At 40.4% G+C, this 18,561-nt stretch overlaps 1 protein-coding gene, 1 long non-coding RNA gene and 1 other non-coding gene across 3 annotated transcripts in view; 1 reads left to right on the top strand and 2 right to left on the bottom strand.

Annotated features, from left to right (window-relative positions):
• lrp5 (low density lipoprotein receptor-related protein 5) overlaps positions 1-16,990 on the top strand; it is a 48,592-nt gene extending 31,602 nt beyond the window's left edge. Inside the window, exons 12-29 of the mRNA XM_085167204.1 lie at positions 652-868; positions 973-1,126; positions 2,354-2,489; positions 2,650-2,894; positions 4,957-5,141; positions 6,291-6,439; positions 7,026-7,203; positions 7,609-7,805; positions 8,023-8,228; positions 9,726-9,916; positions 10,751-10,960; positions 11,049-11,174; positions 11,630-11,866; positions 13,210-13,320; positions 13,423-13,662; positions 13,752-13,894; positions 13,986-14,083; positions 14,344-16,990. Coding sequence (XP_085023330.1) covers positions 652-868; positions 973-1,126; positions 2,354-2,489; positions 2,650-2,894; positions 4,957-5,141; positions 6,291-6,439; positions 7,026-7,203; positions 7,609-7,805; positions 8,023-8,228; positions 9,726-9,916; positions 10,751-10,960; positions 11,049-11,174; positions 11,630-11,866; positions 13,210-13,320; positions 13,423-13,662; positions 13,752-13,894; positions 13,986-14,083; positions 14,344-14,665 — 3,345 coding nt within the window. The 3' untranslated portion in view covers positions 14,666-16,990. The remainder of the gene's footprint in view (positions 1-651; positions 869-972; positions 1,127-2,353; positions 2,490-2,649; positions 2,895-4,956; positions 5,142-6,290; positions 6,440-7,025; positions 7,204-7,608; positions 7,806-8,022; positions 8,229-9,725; positions 9,917-10,750; positions 10,961-11,048; positions 11,175-11,629; positions 11,867-13,209; positions 13,321-13,422; positions 13,663-13,751; positions 13,895-13,985; positions 14,084-14,343) is intronic.
• LOC146514938 (uncharacterized) overlaps positions 1-18,561 on the bottom strand; it is a 170,211-nt gene that overhangs the window by 107,521 nt on the left and 44,129 nt on the right. The window lies entirely within an intron of this gene.
• On the bottom strand, positions 17,538-17,609 carry trnap-ugg (transfer RNA proline (anticodon UGG)). Its single transcript has one exon. It is a non-coding gene; the product is annotated as a tRNA-Pro (tRNA).

Genomic DNA, 18,561 nt, shown 5'->3' with positions numbered 1-18,561 from the left:
CACATTAGAGACCTTGTAGTTAACATGTGACCAGACACACATGCACACACACACGCTCGCAAACCTTCATGTAGACTGCAAATGACTGTAGTGTGTCTAAAATAAAACCCCGTGTCTATTTCAGCTGAGGCCAGTCCAGTAATAGCACAGGCGGTGAGGAGGAGGGTTGGACACAAGTTCTAATTGCAGCCTTGTCAATTGTAGCTCTCAATTTCTGCTTATAGCAACACACACACACACACACACACACACACACACACACACACACACACACACACACACACACACACACACACACGTGACGTGTCACCATATTGTTAGGAGCAGGAAGGGTTTCACCTTGCCAGCAGTGTTTTCTTTGGCTGCTACAACGTGTCAAACTCAAATCCCGCTCTTCAAACCTCTTTAACTAATTATTCTGCTTGGCAACACTTTGGTGAATGGTTGATGGTTTTATATGGACCAAATTCTTTAATCTATATCATTTGTGTGTTTTACATTTAGTTAAAACATGGACATAGACTATATTTTCACCTTTAATCTATAAAAACTAACTATAGGTTAGGATGATGACAACTGTAATGATGGATTAAAGAAGCTGAGCTTTCAATCAGCGCTTTTTTCCGACCATCATTTCTGTTTCTGTTTCAGGTGATAAGTGTGGATGGTAGTAACCGACAGACTCTACTAGAGGACAAGCTGCCTCATATCTTTGGTTTTACTCTATTGGGGGATTATATCTACTGGACTGACTGGCAGAGACGGAGCATTGAGAGGGTCCACAAAACCACAGCTGTACGAGAGATCATTATCGATCAGCTGCCAGATTTAATGGGGCTGAAGGCAACTAAAGTGACAGAGACCTTTGGTGAGTAAGCTTATTTTCCTCTGAGTTCTGTACATGCAGCAACAAAGCGGAACTTAGAAAAAAATATCAAATGGCATATAAAAAAACGTGTTTTTTTCTTTTAGGTACAAATGGCTGTGCTGGTGATAATGGTGGATGTAGCCATCTGTGTTTCTGGCGTCAGCAGGCTGTCAGCTGTGCCTGTCCAATGGGGATGGAGCTCCTCTCAGACCTCCAGACCTGTGTGGTGCCCGAGGCCTTCCTGCTCTTCACTAATAGGTCTGTCCGCCTTTCAATCAATAGCATGAAATGCCTTGCCGCTCTTGTTATCTGCAACTAGTGCATATTACAGTCATTCTGTTATTATTATGTCAAAAATAAATGACAAAAAAAACAGGAAAAGCTCACAAACATGAATGGCATAGGTGATCCTTACCTGACTGTAGTACTTCAGCTTGGGTTTAGGCTTCAGTCCTGAGAAAGTGTCTGCTATCTCAGACATGGTTTAGTCTAGTAGGTGCTTTGACTTTGCTGTGTGTCAATCTGTGTCAGTAATTCTGACTATACAAGCTTATAACAGCTGCATTTTTCATTCTTTTCTGTATTTGAAGGAAGAGATACACGTCAGTTTAAATCAATCCAGCTGTCTACACAATGGATGCAGTTTATTTTAATGCTTCGGATCTGTTTTGTTCTGTTTTTATACGTCTAACTTCACTGTGTCTTGGAATGCGAGTGCTTTCAAAATGAGGGTGAACCACACTCAGTGGTGTGCCTGAATGCGCCATCTGAAGGAGGACTAAAGTGGCTACTTCTTGGCAGTCTGTGCAGACCTCATGCTACAGTATTAGGTTTCAAACTAATTCAGCTGATTTTTTCTTTTTTCCCCTGAAGTGTCATAAGGTTTTTCCTACACTGTTAAGCACTGTCCAACTGTAACCTCTTACTTTTTATAGTTTTAGTATTAACAAATGGTTCTAACACAGTGAGGCTAGAGCAGCTATCACAACATGCATGCATCAGTGGGGAGGACGTTTCACTGTATCAAATGGTAGTGGACTGTTTGTTGGCCTGATGTGAGCGCTCCATCCACAACTACTTGCCATTAGAGACGGTGAACACAATACTGAGTACTAATTTTTTTTGTGTATCAGGTCACAATAAAAAAATCATCTGGTCCTTACCAGGTTCTATAATTGTCTAAATGCACCCCACATTTATACTCTTGCATTTTATTATCTCGTGTTTTTGTAAATGTCTCAAAATACAAACCTGAGAAATAGGAGTTTCATACTGTTGTAGTGCACCTTGAACAACAGTAGGACATAAGTTTGAAGTTTTATTTTGTTTCATTCTTTCGTTGTTTGATTTTTAACTTTTGTCACCTTGGACTTGACTTGATCTTGGAAGACTTTGACCTCAGGCTTGTTTCACCATCAGCCTTGAAGGTGAGAATGTAACTTGCATGGGAATTTTAGGGATTCTTTCGTGTTGTTTTCTCCTCAGGGACAACATCAGGAGTATTTCTTTAGGTACCAACAGCAATGATGTGGTCATTCCTGTGACAGGAGTTAAAGAGGCCTCTGCTCTTGATGTTTATGTCTATGAAAGAAGAATATATTGGACAGACATACAGGCAAAGGTATGTTTTGCAACAGAAATGTCCTGATGTGTTAGGGTTTTTTTTGCATCAGATTAAGAGAAACTGGGAATTCTTCACTTCTATCAGTTAAAGGAGAATTTGCTCTTTTTCTTTCCTGTTGTCTATCTTTTATTTTCCTCTCTGCTCGTTTTCCTGCCAGACAATCAGCAGAGCCTACATGAATGGCAGCTCTGTAGAACACATTATAGAGTTTGGGCTGGACTACCCAGAAGGCATGGCAGTTGACTGGATGGGTCATAACATTTACTGGGCAGATACAGGCACTAACCGCATTGAAGTGGCCCGGTTGGATGGCCAGTATCGACAGGTTCTGGTCTGTAAGGATCTTGACAATCCTCGATCATTGGACAACCCACGATCACTAGCACTGGACCCAGCCAATGGGTAAGACCATACAGTTTTAAAAATACCTGATATATTGGCCCAGTTCACTGCTGTGGATATAAAAATTCCTCCACTATCTCATAGTACAGGGGCCTTACCAGGTGCCTGTGGCCTATCTATCTATCTATACAATCTGCAGAAAAGTCTGTCATTTGATTTTCTACATTTTATTAATGAATATGTGTGTGAGACGAATGTATGTCATCAAACAAATGGACAGTAGAATAAAACAACATTTGCATCCCACTGCCTTCTCCTCAGTTACCTTCAGTTTGTGAGGGATGGTGCTGTTAAACCTTTTTATTAACAAACCTTGCATTATTACTAGAGATGGCACGATACCACTTTTTTATGTCCGATACCGATACCGATATCATAAATTTGGATATCTGCCGATACCGATATGAATCCAATATAGTGTGTTTTTTAATCAATAAAACGTTTTTTTTAATATCTTGCTGCATTTTGTATAAGTTCATACTCAAGTTTAAATAAATAACAACACTAAAGCTATTCTGTTATACCTGTATGTAAAAAATACACTGCGCCCAAAATATTTCATAGTTCAGCAATACTGATCAAACTAATAACCTTAAACCTGCTCCATCCTCCCTATTCTGGTATTTTAAAGAGTACTTAGCAGAAATATTAAGCAACCTAACTAATAGGGTTGCAAACTCCCAGCAAAAAAAAAAATAGGGAACCACCCCCCACCTCATGATGCTTAATCGATTGTAATCAAATTTTATTTGGTCCAGGGGGAAAATGCACAGAAATAAATTATTTTTCAAGAATAATTAAATAGATTCAACATCTTTCTTCAACAGAACTGCAGACTGCACAGATGGTACCTTCCCAAAGGAAAAAGTAGTATAGCTTACTAGGGTATATTAGACTTAACAGTTACTATATACAGTAATGGACTTCTATATATTTTACATCAGATTAAAACTTTGGGTGTAAGAGTCAGATAATTATTTATTAAAAGCTAGACATTTTAAATGAGAATAAGAAAGAAAAGTATGTCTTAGTGCCCCCTTTTCCCTGTTCATGCCCTATCGGCCCCCCTGGCTAAACTTTGCTAGATCCGCCCCTGCACAGTTACCAGCCGTCAGCTGCATAGAAAAAGATCCTGGTGTAGAAAGTAATATTAAATAAATTCTAACAACAGATTATCAAGCTTAAACGTGCTGCTGTTGTTCAGCCGCTGGTTTCCTCTTTCTGGTGAGAAGTGGGCCAAAAACTAAGAAGAGAGACGCGACAGAAAAGCCGATCAGCTGATCATTAATCAGTTTCACGATTGAAGTAGCAGCAGGAGAGAGAGAGAGAGAGAGAGAGAGAGAGAGAGAGAGAGAGAGAGAGAGAGACAGTCGCTCCATAAGCTTTACAGACATTCAGAGATGAACTTACACACTTGCTTTACTTCTCTCTGGGAAAACTTCCTCGAGATGAAATGCTGGTTTGCTAGCTAGGCTACAAATACACACAGCCGCTCTATCACGTGATGCACACTGCTGCTACTGCTACGGTTATGAGACGAATTACGCTGTGTAGCAAGTTTTGTGAGATGCTTTTTTGATATTTAATGGATCGGATTACATTTTTTATTTCTCTCCGATATCCGATCCAGTAATTTGGGTCAGTATCGGACCGATACCGATACGTAATATCGGATCGGTCCATCTCTAATTATTACATTGTATGCAGATCACCCCAAAACATACTGATGTGCCTGTGTGAATCTTTCTGTTTGATTGTTAAGTACGTGTGTCAGCATGCCAAGTTGCTACACACTTGGTGATGTCTTCATGCTGTCATGGGCCAGACCTTTCAACACACTTGCCTGGAGCCAGCTGATGTCATTCCATGATCAGTGGAAGTGGAAAGTGGAAGCGTGTTCCCTGTTTGGATTAGATTAGCCAGTTAGATAAATAATGTACCCAAAAAACAAAAAGAAACAGATTTTAATAAAACCACCAAAACCTTTTACATCCTTTTACGTTCAGATGTGATTACCTTGGTCATGTGTATCACAAGGCATAACAGTTCTTTCTGTCTGCAGCTACATGTACTGGACAGAGTGGGGAGGTCGGCCACGCATAGCCAGAGCCTACATGGATGGCAACACCATCACAACCTTGGTGGATAAAGTGGGCCGTGCCAATGGACTGACCATTGACTATGTAGACCATCGTCTCTACTGGACTGACCTAGACACATGCATGATTGAAAGCACCAACATGCAAGGTTTGAAAACACACACCAAGAACTTAACTTAACTTAATGATTCACGGGAACAAGGACTTGAACTTTCAATAGTCAGCAAAAATACACTGTAGCAGGAATGTGGCAAGCAAAGGGCAAAGTCCAAAAACCAGTCCATAAAGTTAGATAGACGACCTAGTAGGAACATGAGTACAACAAAAGAAACTGTTGAGGGTGGGGCAGACCAGGGGGAAACTAGCAAAGTAGCACAGTTGCCAAGAAATGCCTTGTTTAAATATCAGTGTTACCTAAGGCCTTTTTATGTGTAGTTTGCGTGTTTGCACTGTGCCTGTGTGGGTTTCGTCCTAAACACTTGGCAGTGCTTCACTAGAAAACTTGCAAAGACAGAAAGTGGCAGGACTGTGGAGTGACCAGGAATTAAGAAAATGACCATATTTTCCAATACTTGTTGAATGGGTCAACTCATCAATTTGTTTTCCTCCTCATATTCAGAATTGTATTTTTAGAGCCTGCTGGACACAACTTTACAATTGTTTATGTGTTAGTAATTTTAAAAGCAAAAGATTAGTCACTAGCTTTTTCTAGACAATTTGTTTTTGGTTGGCAGCCACTGAATTCCAGTAGCTGCTACAGACTTTGTGGGATATTGCACAGAGTAAAATGCTTTTGTATATGCACAGAAAGTTTCACTTCATCTTCAGGGCCAGTGGAGAATTTTACCGATATACAGATACATACATACAATTATATGTATGTAATTCCCTTAGGCACATTGCAAACTAAAGAATTTGTCTTATAGTCTGTTAGTTTTTTCCTGTCTAATCCATAAGGCTGCTTGGTGAATTTACACAAGAAATTCTTACAGCAAAAAGAAAAAAGTATTGATTTTAGGGCTTTTATGAGTTTTCCTGTGTTGTCCCAATTCAAGGTCTCCAGTGATTCTAGCCAGAGATGCAAATCCCCTTTGGGGTTGAGTCAGAAAAGACACCCAGTATAAAACAAATTAACTTTCAGAGCTATCTGCTGGGCTGAATGGTGGTTTTAAAAAGTATTCTTATTTGTAAACAAGTCTTTAGAGATAGTGGACGTTGTTTGATGTTTGGAGCATGACATAATGGAAAGTTGAAGAACTCTTGAGTAGATGTAAAAATGTTGTCATATCTTCTGCAGGCCTTCAGAGAGAGATCATAGTAGACGACCTCCCTCATCCCTTTGGTCTCACACAATACCGCGATTTTATCTATTGGACTGATTTTAATCTGCGTAGTATTGAACGTGCAGACAAACGCAGCGGATACAACCGTACTGTGGTGCTGCAGGTATGAAACCACTTTATTTATATAAACAATGTGTTCATTTTTTACACTAATATAATAATTTATTATATAACCAAGACAACACAAACAGACAAGAACCAAACAACTGGAATGAAAAGAAACTAAACAACACTCTGACCCATTTATTAAAAGCCACAGTTTACATCAAACTAAGCCAGTCCACTTTCCACATCCAGATCCACAAGCCTTCTCAAATAACCTCATGGGTAGAGCTGTTCTATTATATTCTATTCTGTTCTATTCCATGTTTGTACTTTAAAATCTTCTCACTAGATACTTTCTATTTCTTTTAAATATTTTCCCACATTATACCAAGTTTCAGTCATATGTTTAACAACTGGTTGCTAATTTGTGCTCAGTTGTTTTGTTTTTTTTCCACATGACCTGCATATACTTGGACACGGGTCATTTTAAGACCTATTTTTTTGTATTCCTAATAAGGAAATGTAATCTCATTTTTACTGTTGTGCATTGAACTAGTGTATTTGTTTTTTGGCATTGCTAACTTTTTGTTGGTCCCTTCATATTCCATCTGAAACTGCTGAGCTTTAACGCACTGTTTCCTCAGGGCCAGCTTGAGCTGATGCTAGACATCCTGGTCTTCCACTCTTCTCGCCAGGATGGCACTAATGAGTGCACACACAACAACGGCAACTGTGCCCACCTCTGCCTGGCCACTCCTGCTGGTGCCCAGTGCCGGTGTGCCTCCCACTACACCTTGAACCCAGATGGACGAAACTGTAGCTGTAAGTACAGCTGATGGGAATCACACATATACACAAGTAAGAGAGAGTGCAGGCTAGTGGCTTGAACAGAGTGTCAATGAAAAATATGATCATTAAAATAGTTGCTGGTGTTATACGACTATGCGCCTACAGTTAGGACAAATGGAACAGAAATGACTGAAGGTAAAACGATTAACCTCGACCGCTTCTTTCTCAACAGCCAACAGAAAGACTGTGAAAGCCAACATACTTTAGTTGTTTCCCATGAGTGTAGCTCCTCTAGTGTGTGTGTGTGCGTGAGTGTGAGAAAACTTCAGCTTCCTTTTGCCAGAGAGAACATGGAGTCTTTTCACCAGACACACCCTCTCTCTACATTTGTTCACCCTGTAAATCCCACACCCCTCTCTGTTGTTTCTCTGTCTGCAGCTCCTTCAAGTTTCCTGCTCTTCAGTCAAAAGGCTAGTATCAGCAGAATGGTTTTAGGAGAGCAGAGTCCCGACATCATCCTTCCTATCCATGTAATGAGAAATGTTCGAGCTGTCAGCTATGACCCGGTGGAACGACTGGTGTACTGGCTCGATGGGCGACAGAATATACGCAGAGCCAGAGATGATGGGGCCATGGTACATCCACATCACCCTCTTAAAACACATACTCACAGCATTTGACACCATTGGGTGTTTTTGTGGAAAACAGGATAAATAAACATTGACTTAGAAATTAGAATAGGACCATGATTAAGACCTTTTTATTATATTATTTTCATGCTTCATGTGACTCAAAGTGAATGTCAGAACAGGTCAAATGTTGACCTTATGACCTTACTGTGTTTGTTTTCAGTCGTCAATGATAGTGAGCAGCACTGCTCAACCAGTGGACAACCAGCTTCATGACCTGAGCCTGGATCCCTATAGTCGGAACATCTACTGGACCTGTGAGACAACCAACACCATCAACGTCAAGAGGATGGATGGTCACACTGTGGGCGTGGTCATCAAGGATGACACAGACAAGCCAAGGGCCATTGTGGTCAATGCTGAGAAAGGGTAAGCTCATTTTTGTGACAGTGATTCTTCTAAGCTCAGTTGGAAAGATTGATGGTTCTAGCTGGCAGAGGTTAAACCATTACTTAAAAGCCATCACTTGACAGTTATCTTAACTAATTGTAAGCTAATCTCCAATTGTAAAGTTCAGGAGTATTTCTGGAGTATATGGTTGTAAAGGAGCTAACTAATCATCTGTAGAGAGAGTTTATTTGAAGAGAGTCAGGTTTCAGAGCTCATCACAGTACATCTCTGTGCTTGTCCTGCTATAAACCTCGGGGCAGTACTGTTGACCATAATAGTTTATTACAGCGATTAGAGCATGCTGTGGGTGTCAACGGTCCTTCAGTGGTTTTAATCATATCTATGTAATAGACTCCACCATGTAAATGGAGTAAGTAAGTAAAATTTATTTATGTAGCGCTTTTCACAGATAAAAATCACAAAGTGCTTCATAATACAATGAATGAAAGTCCTGAGAGATGAGAGTCCTCTTAACACACACGTTAAGTCCTACAGGCTTCCATGCTAGGACCATTTCCATTATACACGCTTCCCTTAGACAGTACACCTCTCTGCATTTAATCATCAGTTACAGAGGAAAATGGTTACTCAAAAATGCTCATTTTCTTGCCATTTCTGTTGGCAGGCTATTTCAAACATGCTGTTTATAAGCAAATTTTGAGGAAAAAGTTCTGTGAAGTCAATTCAGAGTTTTATCATGCAAATTGCTGATTTGGGGCATTTTCAGTCTCGTTTTTAAAATACCAAGAGACCATGATTATTGTTCTTCCCGAACTACATTCACAAATCAGCCAAGGAAAGTCCACCAGTCATAATTTTGGTTATATAATGTAATATAATATTTGGTTCCTCTTTGGGCTTTGACTTGCATGTGACATTTGATTCATACTCATTTTCCAATTAAGGAGATTTTCTAAATTGAGAGCTGTAGTTTTTTGGTTGAATAGGAGAAAATTGCTCTTGCATTTGTAACTCCGCGGTTCTGTTTACCTGCTTAGATAAATCACCTCTTTCTCACCTCCTGGCTATACAAAATGCCATGGGCAGAATTCTACCACTTTTTACTAAGTCCACTCTTACATTTCCTTCCAACACAATTCTGCTCGCAGTCTTCAGTTGCAAGCTCAGAATCAATTGGCTTTTCCTCGTATGACAATGAAGAGTGAGGAAATAGAGCCTTTCAGTCTTTAGCACTTTGGGCGTTGGACGAGTTTCCAACTCCAACTTTATTTAGCTTCCTCTGTACACTCCTTAAATTCATTTTAACTGTTTTAAATGATCAGTTTTCTTTTATTCTATTTTATTCTGTTTAACCTTGTTTTTATATCAGTATTAACTGTGTTTATTACAATTTATTATGATTATCCCTATTTTTTATTTATTTTGCTATATAGTGCTTTGAGACTTCAGGTCTGTCAAAGGTGCTTTATTAATAAACTTGAGTTGTACCCTGCTGACACATGTCCACTTCTACAGGTACATGTATTTCACCACAGTGCAGGAGCGCTCAGCTAAGATTGAAGGTGCCAGTTTGGATGGGACAGAGAGGGAGTCTTTGTTCACCACTGGTCTCATCAGACCAGTAGCTCTGGCACTCGACAATAAGCTGGGAAAACTATTCTGGGTTGATGCTGACCTTAAACGCATTGAGAGCAGTGACCTGACAGGTGAGTCACCATAAAAAGAAGTAATTTATATGAAAGAAATGTTTTCATACACATTTGGATAAAACAAAGAACAGTGCCAGAATATGACTCAAATACTGCCTCACAGTAAATATTGAAAATATAATAGAAATATGAAAAAATATGAAACAAGGAGAGATCATTTGGAAGTAGTGAACATGATTTATTGAGATAGAGAAATTCATGTATTTGGCAATTAGACCCAGATGACCCATCATGGCAAAACAAAATCCCAGTGATGATTGGATTTAGGACAGGGCCCCCTGGAGTCTAGGCGCTGGTGGTGGTGAAGATGAAGACTGAGGCTTGGATAGAGCGCTGGCTGAGGTGTCTGAGGTGCAGATGGGGCTGCACGAAAAGTCAGAAAGGGAGAATGAGGGAGAGCACAGATTTAAACCATGCGCCATTGGCTCAAACAAGGCGGGCGAGTAGAGTAATGTTGTCAGTATTGTGATTGACGGTGTGGGAATGCGGTAGTTGTGTTTATAACAGAAAAGCAGATGAACACCCAGGAAAGCAGGCAGATGAATGATTACAGATGTTCCTTATTGAACTTATGCATAGGCTTCATTTACATTGCTCAAATATATCACATAAGTGGTTATTACTCCAAGCTTACTGTTCCCATCCCTGAGGTTGTCCACCAGAGACACTGACACATTTAGTTTGGTGCCAATGAGTTGTTGTTAATCAATATTTTTATTTAGAGAAGTGAGGAAAAAACAACGTAGGGTTGTTGGATTTTACAAATTCTCAATTATCATCACCAGGAAAAACTATTTTCTTGTTCTTATTATATCATTGCAACTATCCCAGGAGCAAATCGCATTGTCCTACAGGACTCAAACATTCTCCAGCCTATGGGGCTGACAGTGCTGGGTGACCATCTGTACTGGATTGACCGTCAGCAGCAGATGATTGAAAGAGTGGACAAACTTACTGGAGATGGGCGCACACGCATACAGGGACGGATATCATACCTTACCTCCATCCACGCTGTGGAAGAGATCGACCCACAGGAGTTTGGTACAGATCTTTCCCACAGAACTATTAGCTATATTAGTGTGGCTTTATGGTTTGGCCTTTGTATCAATGGCTGTTTTTCTTTCTACAGCGTCCCACCCATGTTCTCGTGACAATGGGGGCTGTTCTCACATCTGCATTGCTAAGGGTGATGGAACACCTCGCTGCTCCTGTCCCATGCACCTGGTGTTGCTGCAGGACCTGCTGCACTGTGGAGGTGAGCAACACAGCAACAGCACTCAAGTGCCTTTTCATTTCTGGGTGGAGAATTCAGAGAAGCAGACATGTCCGACCTGCATATCTGATTGAGTTTCAGAAGAACAAGGACATTCAAGGCTTTTTCTTCTAAAACTCCAATTCAAGAACTCTTTGTGTTTTAGTTATACTGTTGCACAACAGATTAATACAGGCAGCAGAGAGGAAGCAATGCTGGTTGTAATTACTCTAACAGTAACAGAGGTTATTTATAGGAATGTTTAAATGTCTAATGACACACTGTACATACACTGTATATACATTTGCATGCATGTTCACTCCTGTTGTTTAGGTTTTGTCCCTCTTAGTCGATGGGTCTAATCTAAAGTTCAGTGCTTCTCCCTTCCACAGATAATTGTGACTTGTCTCTCTTCTTCATTCTCTTCCTTATATGTTGTCTTCTCTGTTTTTTCTCAGAGCCGCCTACCTGCTCAACAGAGCAATTCACCTGCTCCACAGGGGAGATTGATTGCATTCCTATGGCCTGGCGTTGCGACGGCTTTCCAGAATGTGAAGATGGCAGTGATGAAGACAACTGTCCCATCTGTTCTGCATACCAGTTCCGATGTGACAAAGGAGGCTGCATTGATGCTCAAAGACGCTGCAATGGTGAATTGGACTGTGCTGATCACTCTGATGAGCAGGACTGTGAAAGTAGGTTTACACGCTCAACTCAGGCACAGATGTTTGCAGCATTATGCATGGAAGTTTTGTGACTGATAAATTAGGTTTTACTTTCAGTGTTTTTTAGGGTGCTTGATATTTCTACTAAACAAATAATAGCCTGAGTTTACCTATGAGTTATAGCACCAAATCAAAACAGCAGTTGCTTCGAAGCACTTTCTATAGTAAGATAAAGACCTTACAGTTATGAAATGTATAAATACTCTTTATACAAAGTTTCTAAGTCATTTTTTCCTCATTAGGACCAGAATTGTCGTGGGGTTAGAAATCATCCTCTCTACGTCCTCTATAGCTCTATCAGTGTATATAGTTATCATGTTAAAGAACCCATAGGACTGTACTGACCAAATAGTGCACTTCTTTCTAAAATGTTTCTGCTTTCAAAAACTGTTTTATAAAAAACGTCCTTTTTGATAGAGTATATAGTTAGGGCTGGATCTTGTGACCTTACCTCCCTCTGCTGTCTTCTCTTTAACCTCGCCCCCAACTGTTCACATCAGTTGGCTCTCCCTATGTGAGCCTGGTTGAGCTGGAGGTTTCTTCCTGTTAAGAGTTTTTCCTTACCACTCTTGCCAAGTGCTTGCTTGGAGCATTATTGGCTCCTCTTAATGCAGATTGTGTTTAAATTAAACTACAGGGAGAATAGAAGACTATTGTATTTACAGCCACAGAAGCCTGACCAAAAAAACAGCCATTTACTAAAGTGACTCCTTGTAGTCCTGCATTGTTGTGTTTGGTCAAATGAGTAGCGCCCACACCAAACAGCCATTTTTCACATTTTCATACAGGCCCACAACTGCCGCTTAAAGATGTCTGCGGTTTTTTAAACTGCTTAAAAATTCAGTTGCATAGATACAAACAATAAGTCAGCGACACTGTTCGTGTCTGTCTTGGAGCTCTCAGTGTGTTTATTTTCATTGATCTGATCATTCATAGAATATATAAAGAGCCTCTTCCCTGGATCTCCTTAGTCACAAAACCAACCCACCTACTTTTTGAAACGTCACCCTTCTTTTGTTGATTCTCCACTGCTATGGCTGGATTTGCCTGTTTGCAACAGAAATATTTGCAGAGGTTCCACGTATGTGTTCTGCTATCTTGTCTACCTCATATTTGTGTTGCTTTCAGTAACAGTTCCCCCCATGCTCGGTCTAAACAAAGAACATTTCCAATCACTGGCATATAATTTTCCATCGTTCTTCTTCCTGTTGCGTATAAAATGTACATAAATGCGACAGCTTTTGGTTTTATTGGTTTTTTTAAACAAAAAAATGCCATTGAAACATCTTGCTACGTTTCCTCTTCTACTCCAGCTATCTGCCCTCCCAACCAGTTCCGCTGTGGTGACAATCAATGTATCACAAAGAAACAACAGTGTGACAATTACTCCGACTGTCCTGATGGATCAGATGAGCTCGCCTGCGGTAAAAACACTGAGATATTCAAACTGCAGAAACATGGCTGTATATTCTCTGGTAAACCTCCTGTCTTACACTCTGTATTCTTTTTTTCTTGTCCGTGTTCAGAGCATGTGTCACCTCCCTCCAGTGGCATCCCTAGCACTGGGCCCAACACTATTGGCCCAATTATTGCCATCATCCTGCTCGTCTTCATCATCGGGGGAGCTTATTTTGTCTGCCAGCGTGTGGTGTGTCGACGATACAAAGGCCCCAGTGGGACTTTTCCTCATGAGTACATCAGCGGGACACCCCATGTACCTCTCAACTTCATCACCCCCAGTGGTTCTCAGCATGGTACCTATCAAGGTAAGCTGGAGCACACAGCACCAGTGCTATGGTTACACTGCTACTTATCAGCACAGGTGTTAATAATACCTGTAAACTATTGTGTGCAGGTATCTCCTGTGGGAAGTCCATGATGAGTTCTGTCAGTCTGATGGGCAGCAGCAGCAGTGGAGCTCCTCTTTATGATAGAAATCATGTGACTGGAGCTTCATCCAGCAGCTCTTCATCTACAAAGGGAGCCTTCTATCCTCAGGTACACACACACACACACACACACATACAGTGCACATGCTGTTTATGGTTTACTTTCCAGTTTACTTACAGATTTTTGTTCTGTTTTGTAGATCCTGAACCCTCCTCCCTCTCCAGCCACTGACCGCTCTCTCTACAACACAGAGATCTTCTACTCTTCCAACAGTCCATCTACCACCAGATCATATAGGTCATACAGTCTTATCATTGCCTATCTCCAAGCAAACACATGACAGAGATGCAAGTGTCTGTCATGTGTGTGTTTACCAGACACTTGCAAACTTTATGACACTGTAATTATTTTACTGGGCTTTGGACTTCCTCCTCAGCAGGAGACGTTCACATCTCCTGCTGTTGATTTTGCAATCTTTTTCGGTTATTATGATGTAAACAAAGATTAATTGTATGTAAACTGCAATTAAAACTAAGTGTGTGTCATCTCTCCTTCAGACCCTATAACCCGGTCCGTGGCACCGTCCCACCTACCACTCCCTGCAGTACCGATGTCTGCGACAGCGACTACACTCCCCACCACCCGCCGGCTGGGCTGGGGCTGTCAGTGGGTCGCTGGAAGGGCTCTGGCCATGGCAGCCACACCAAACACAAGTACTACATGGACCTCAATTCAGACTCTGACCCATACCCTCCACCCCCCACCCCCCGATCCCAGTATATGTCAGCTGAGGAAAGCTGCCCTCCATCCCCTTCTACAGAGCGCTCCTACTTCCACCTATGTCCCCCTCCTCCCTCTCCCTGCACTGACTCTTCATGACCCCCAACAGCCTGGGACGCCTGTGAGAAAGAAAGGGATGAAGTCAGCTAGCTACGAGAGCTTCATATCAGCTGATTAGGCTCAAGTGCCTTATTGGTCCTTTTATCATTCCAGTCATCCAGGAGTTCTCAGGGTGGCCATTGTCTAATCTTCCAAATGCCCTGCTTGAACATTCACTCGCATGGAACAGGTTGAAGGTTCAAGGCTGTCCCTGCCATGCCTCAGGGCATTCCCTCTTTAAGTTTCATTCCATGGAATGAAGGAACCTTCCTGTGCTGGGCCAGTTTTGGGTTTCCATCAGTCCAAAAAGGATCCTGATTTCTCATGCTACTTCCTCTTCAGCATGCAGTGACCTCACCAATTGAGTGTGAAAACCACAGATCCTGTGCATCCAAAAGACCACCACCTCATCTCCCCCAATCTTCACAGATCTGTCTTGTCCTTCCTCACAGCATCTGTGTCAGCAGCAGCACATGAACAAAACAAAAGAACAAACAACAAATAATGGAAATGTTTTTCATACTTTATTCATAGTGGGTGATCCACAGCTTGACAGAAAACAAAGGACAGTGGAGTGAGTGAGTGTGTGAATGAAGGATGAATGAATATACAGGAGCATACAGGTATGTGAAGGCTTGCTAGGTGAATTGGAAAAATCTGATGACTGATTTATAATATGTACACTAAAAAGTGACAGAGTGGATGATCACAGAGGTCAAGTCTGCTTCTTTTCCCACATTGTGTTCCTCCATTTCAAACTTTGAATCCTCCATAGCTGAACCCTGTGCCTTGTAACGAAGTAGAGCCTTCTCCAGTCAACAAAGCCACTGCTAACAGTCTCTTCATTGAGTAAAGTCACCGCCTGCCTGCAAACACCAGATGAATGCCAACATGTAAAGCTATTGTAAATATGTGTAATGAAGTCAGTGATTGAGTTATGAGAAATTAATGCTTTTTGGTGTAACTAAGAAACTCTTCCATCACTTTTTCTGTATTCTCATCATCCTGTTTACCAAAAATATGTTTGCTGCTATTGTGTACATACGATATCAGTTACTATCATTACACAGAAAGGCCAAAATTGCCACTCTTATACTGACAGTAGATCGTGAAGCTACTTTACAGTTAATAGCAAATTATTCTTATAGCCATGTTTGTTCTTTGTACTTTGTATGTAGATCATTATGTATGTCTCTGTGTCAGTTGAAATGTTTGGCTTGAAGGAGTTATTTTTGGAAGGAGGTTAAAAGGTTGAAAACCTCCATGCTTCAGATGACTCTTCCCTGATTTCTCCACAAAGTCTTTTGTGTGTTTTCGTACAATGAACTCATCACTGCATAACCTGAGCTTGAAGGACAGTTTAGATGCTGTGAGTCTAACACACACAGTTTGAAGCATCCTGAGTTAATCCCAAGCACCTCGAGGCAACTGTTGCTTTAATATGGAACTGTATAAATAAAATGTAATTAAATTGGATTAAATTAAACCAAAGGTAGCAGTTGCCTCAGGTTAGACAAACTTTCTGGCCTCTGAGCTTTGCCACATTTTGTAAGATAATAACTACTGGAGAGATTTTGAAGAAGTTGTCTATTAGTAGTTCACTGAGGATGAAATCTCGAGACTTTGCTGACCCATTAATCTTTGCTCGTTACATACAAGAAATTGATGTCGTAGTAGCAGCTGGTGATCATGCTCCTAAAGGAATGAACACTTTTAAACTTACGAATGACCTGTTTTAATTTGGTTGTGTCCTGCTTCAAAGAAAGAATTTTCTCCAACGATATTTCATGCTGATCCAGAGGGCACAACTTTATTCACTCCCTATAGGAATATTTGGCACTGTTACCATAAAGACTATAGATTGGCACGAGAATAACCATTTTCAAGTTCAAAGACAGATAGTGGGTCAGAAAAGTGCTTCTTTTAGCAGTCATCAAGGTGAAAGTGTCCTTTGTTGCCCCTTTGTGCCTGGAAGAAGTTCACCTGTGTTAGATGAATTAGAGGGAAGTGCAGTTTGGCAGCACTTTGTAAAGGTCAGGAATTGCATGGTCTTGGAGTAAGCTTTGTTCCTGTTGCCTGATTAAATTATCTCCAGTCAGGTGGCATTACAGCTAAAATAGATTTCCAGCTTAGGTAGCTGAAGTTGGGCGCTTTTTTAGCAGCACAACACATTTATGTTGAGGGCTATAGGCCCTACCTCAAACCACTGTGTCAGTAAAACCCTGTACTTGTTGTCTCTGCTAAGAATGCTTTGCGTAATTTACCCTTGTGACATTTTTTGTATCAAAAGCATTTTTATATAATAAAGGTTTTATTTTAAGGAAAGTGTTGTCTGAGATTATTCAGTTCACTTCAGTTCAATTTTATTTATATAATTTACAACAGTCGCAGTTGCTTTATATAAGGTGAAGACCCTTCAGTTTTGGAGAGCATCCCAACATTCAGATGCAGAAGGTGGGAAGCAAGATCTTCTGTACAACAGGAAGGCAATGTGGCAGAACCAGAATCAGGGAGGGGAAACCATCTAAGATTTGGTTAATGGAAAATACAAAACAGAAGCACACAGAAACTACAGTACAACAAATGCAAAACCCATGTGGGCTTTTTTTACCTCTGCATATCCTTTAAAGCTCTTTGGAGGTAGATACAGTCAGAGGAACCAGAACACTGTGTCTCTCTGAGCTGCTGAGGAGTTCAGCTATAACAAGGCAACCATTAAATCACATATGGTCACAATGCTTAAAAAAAAACATGGAAAGAAATGTATAACTTGCTCTAACATGTAGATGTTAGAAAAGAAAAATCATGCAGTAATTGCTTCCAGTCACTGCCTTTCTGAAGAAACAAGGAAATGTACAAATAAAAAGAAAACAGGGTCGTCCGGGATTTGAACCCGGGACCTCTCGCACCCAAAGCGAGAATCATACCCCTAGACCAACGAGCCGCTGATTGTAGCACAGGACAAAACGTATTCATAACGCTGTTCGGCCCCGTATGGAGAGTGCGACACCTATTGGTAGATATAGATGCGTTACATTGTAAATGAACTCGGTCCTTGGAGCTGTGTATGTTTTTTATCTCTGCTCATTGATCTGTCTGTCTAAACGTATTTAAATATTTTATATCACGCGAGGAACAAATGTTACATATAACTTGATATAATCTCTAAAATCATTTCTCAATTGCATCAGACATTTCCACGGCATACCATCATCTATCAATAATCTATCTATAATCTATAATATGTAGACCTTGTGCTATATGTGAACATCAGGGTCCATGTGTTTTGTTGGACTGTGAACAACAGTCACCTAAAAGGAGAGAAAACGCTTTTCAAAACTTTTGCTGGAGATTACTTACTACAGAAAAAAATACAAATATCCAATTTATTCATTTTATTAACCTTTTCTGTTTCCTATAAACACCTTAATAACATTAACAATTGATCACGTTTAGTCGTCTTTACAAATTGCTCTGCTGCCCCCATGTGGGGACAGCAGAGCAAAACGAGTGCTGCTCCAAAGCCTTTATTAGTGACCTTTAAGGGGGTCAAATGAATCAATCTTAACAAGTATTTGATCCACTGCAAACACAATTTTAGCCTATACTTGTATATTCCCTGATAGCATAATGACCACATCTGAAACCTGAACATGTAGCAGAGGGAAAGTTGAAAAGTGTTTTACTTCTAAACAGAAAAATGGTAAATATAATGCATATTATATTATTGTAATATTATAGTATACATAGATATTATTAGCATGCAGAATTTACAGGTGAATATAATATTATATATATATATATATATATTCTAAATTTGAAAAAAACAAAAAACAAAACGCCAAAACGTTTCACAGAAAGAATTAGAAAAATCAACATCTCTGACCTTTAAAAGA

This window comes from Neolamprologus multifasciatus, chromosome 7, assembly GCF_963576455.1.
Source record: "Neolamprologus multifasciatus chromosome 7, fNeoMul1.2, whole genome shotgun sequence".
NCBI classification, from domain to species: Eukaryota; Metazoa; Chordata; class Actinopteri; order Cichliformes; family Cichlidae; genus Neolamprologus; species Neolamprologus multifasciatus.
This window is presented reverse-complemented; position numbering and strand designations above follow the sequence as displayed.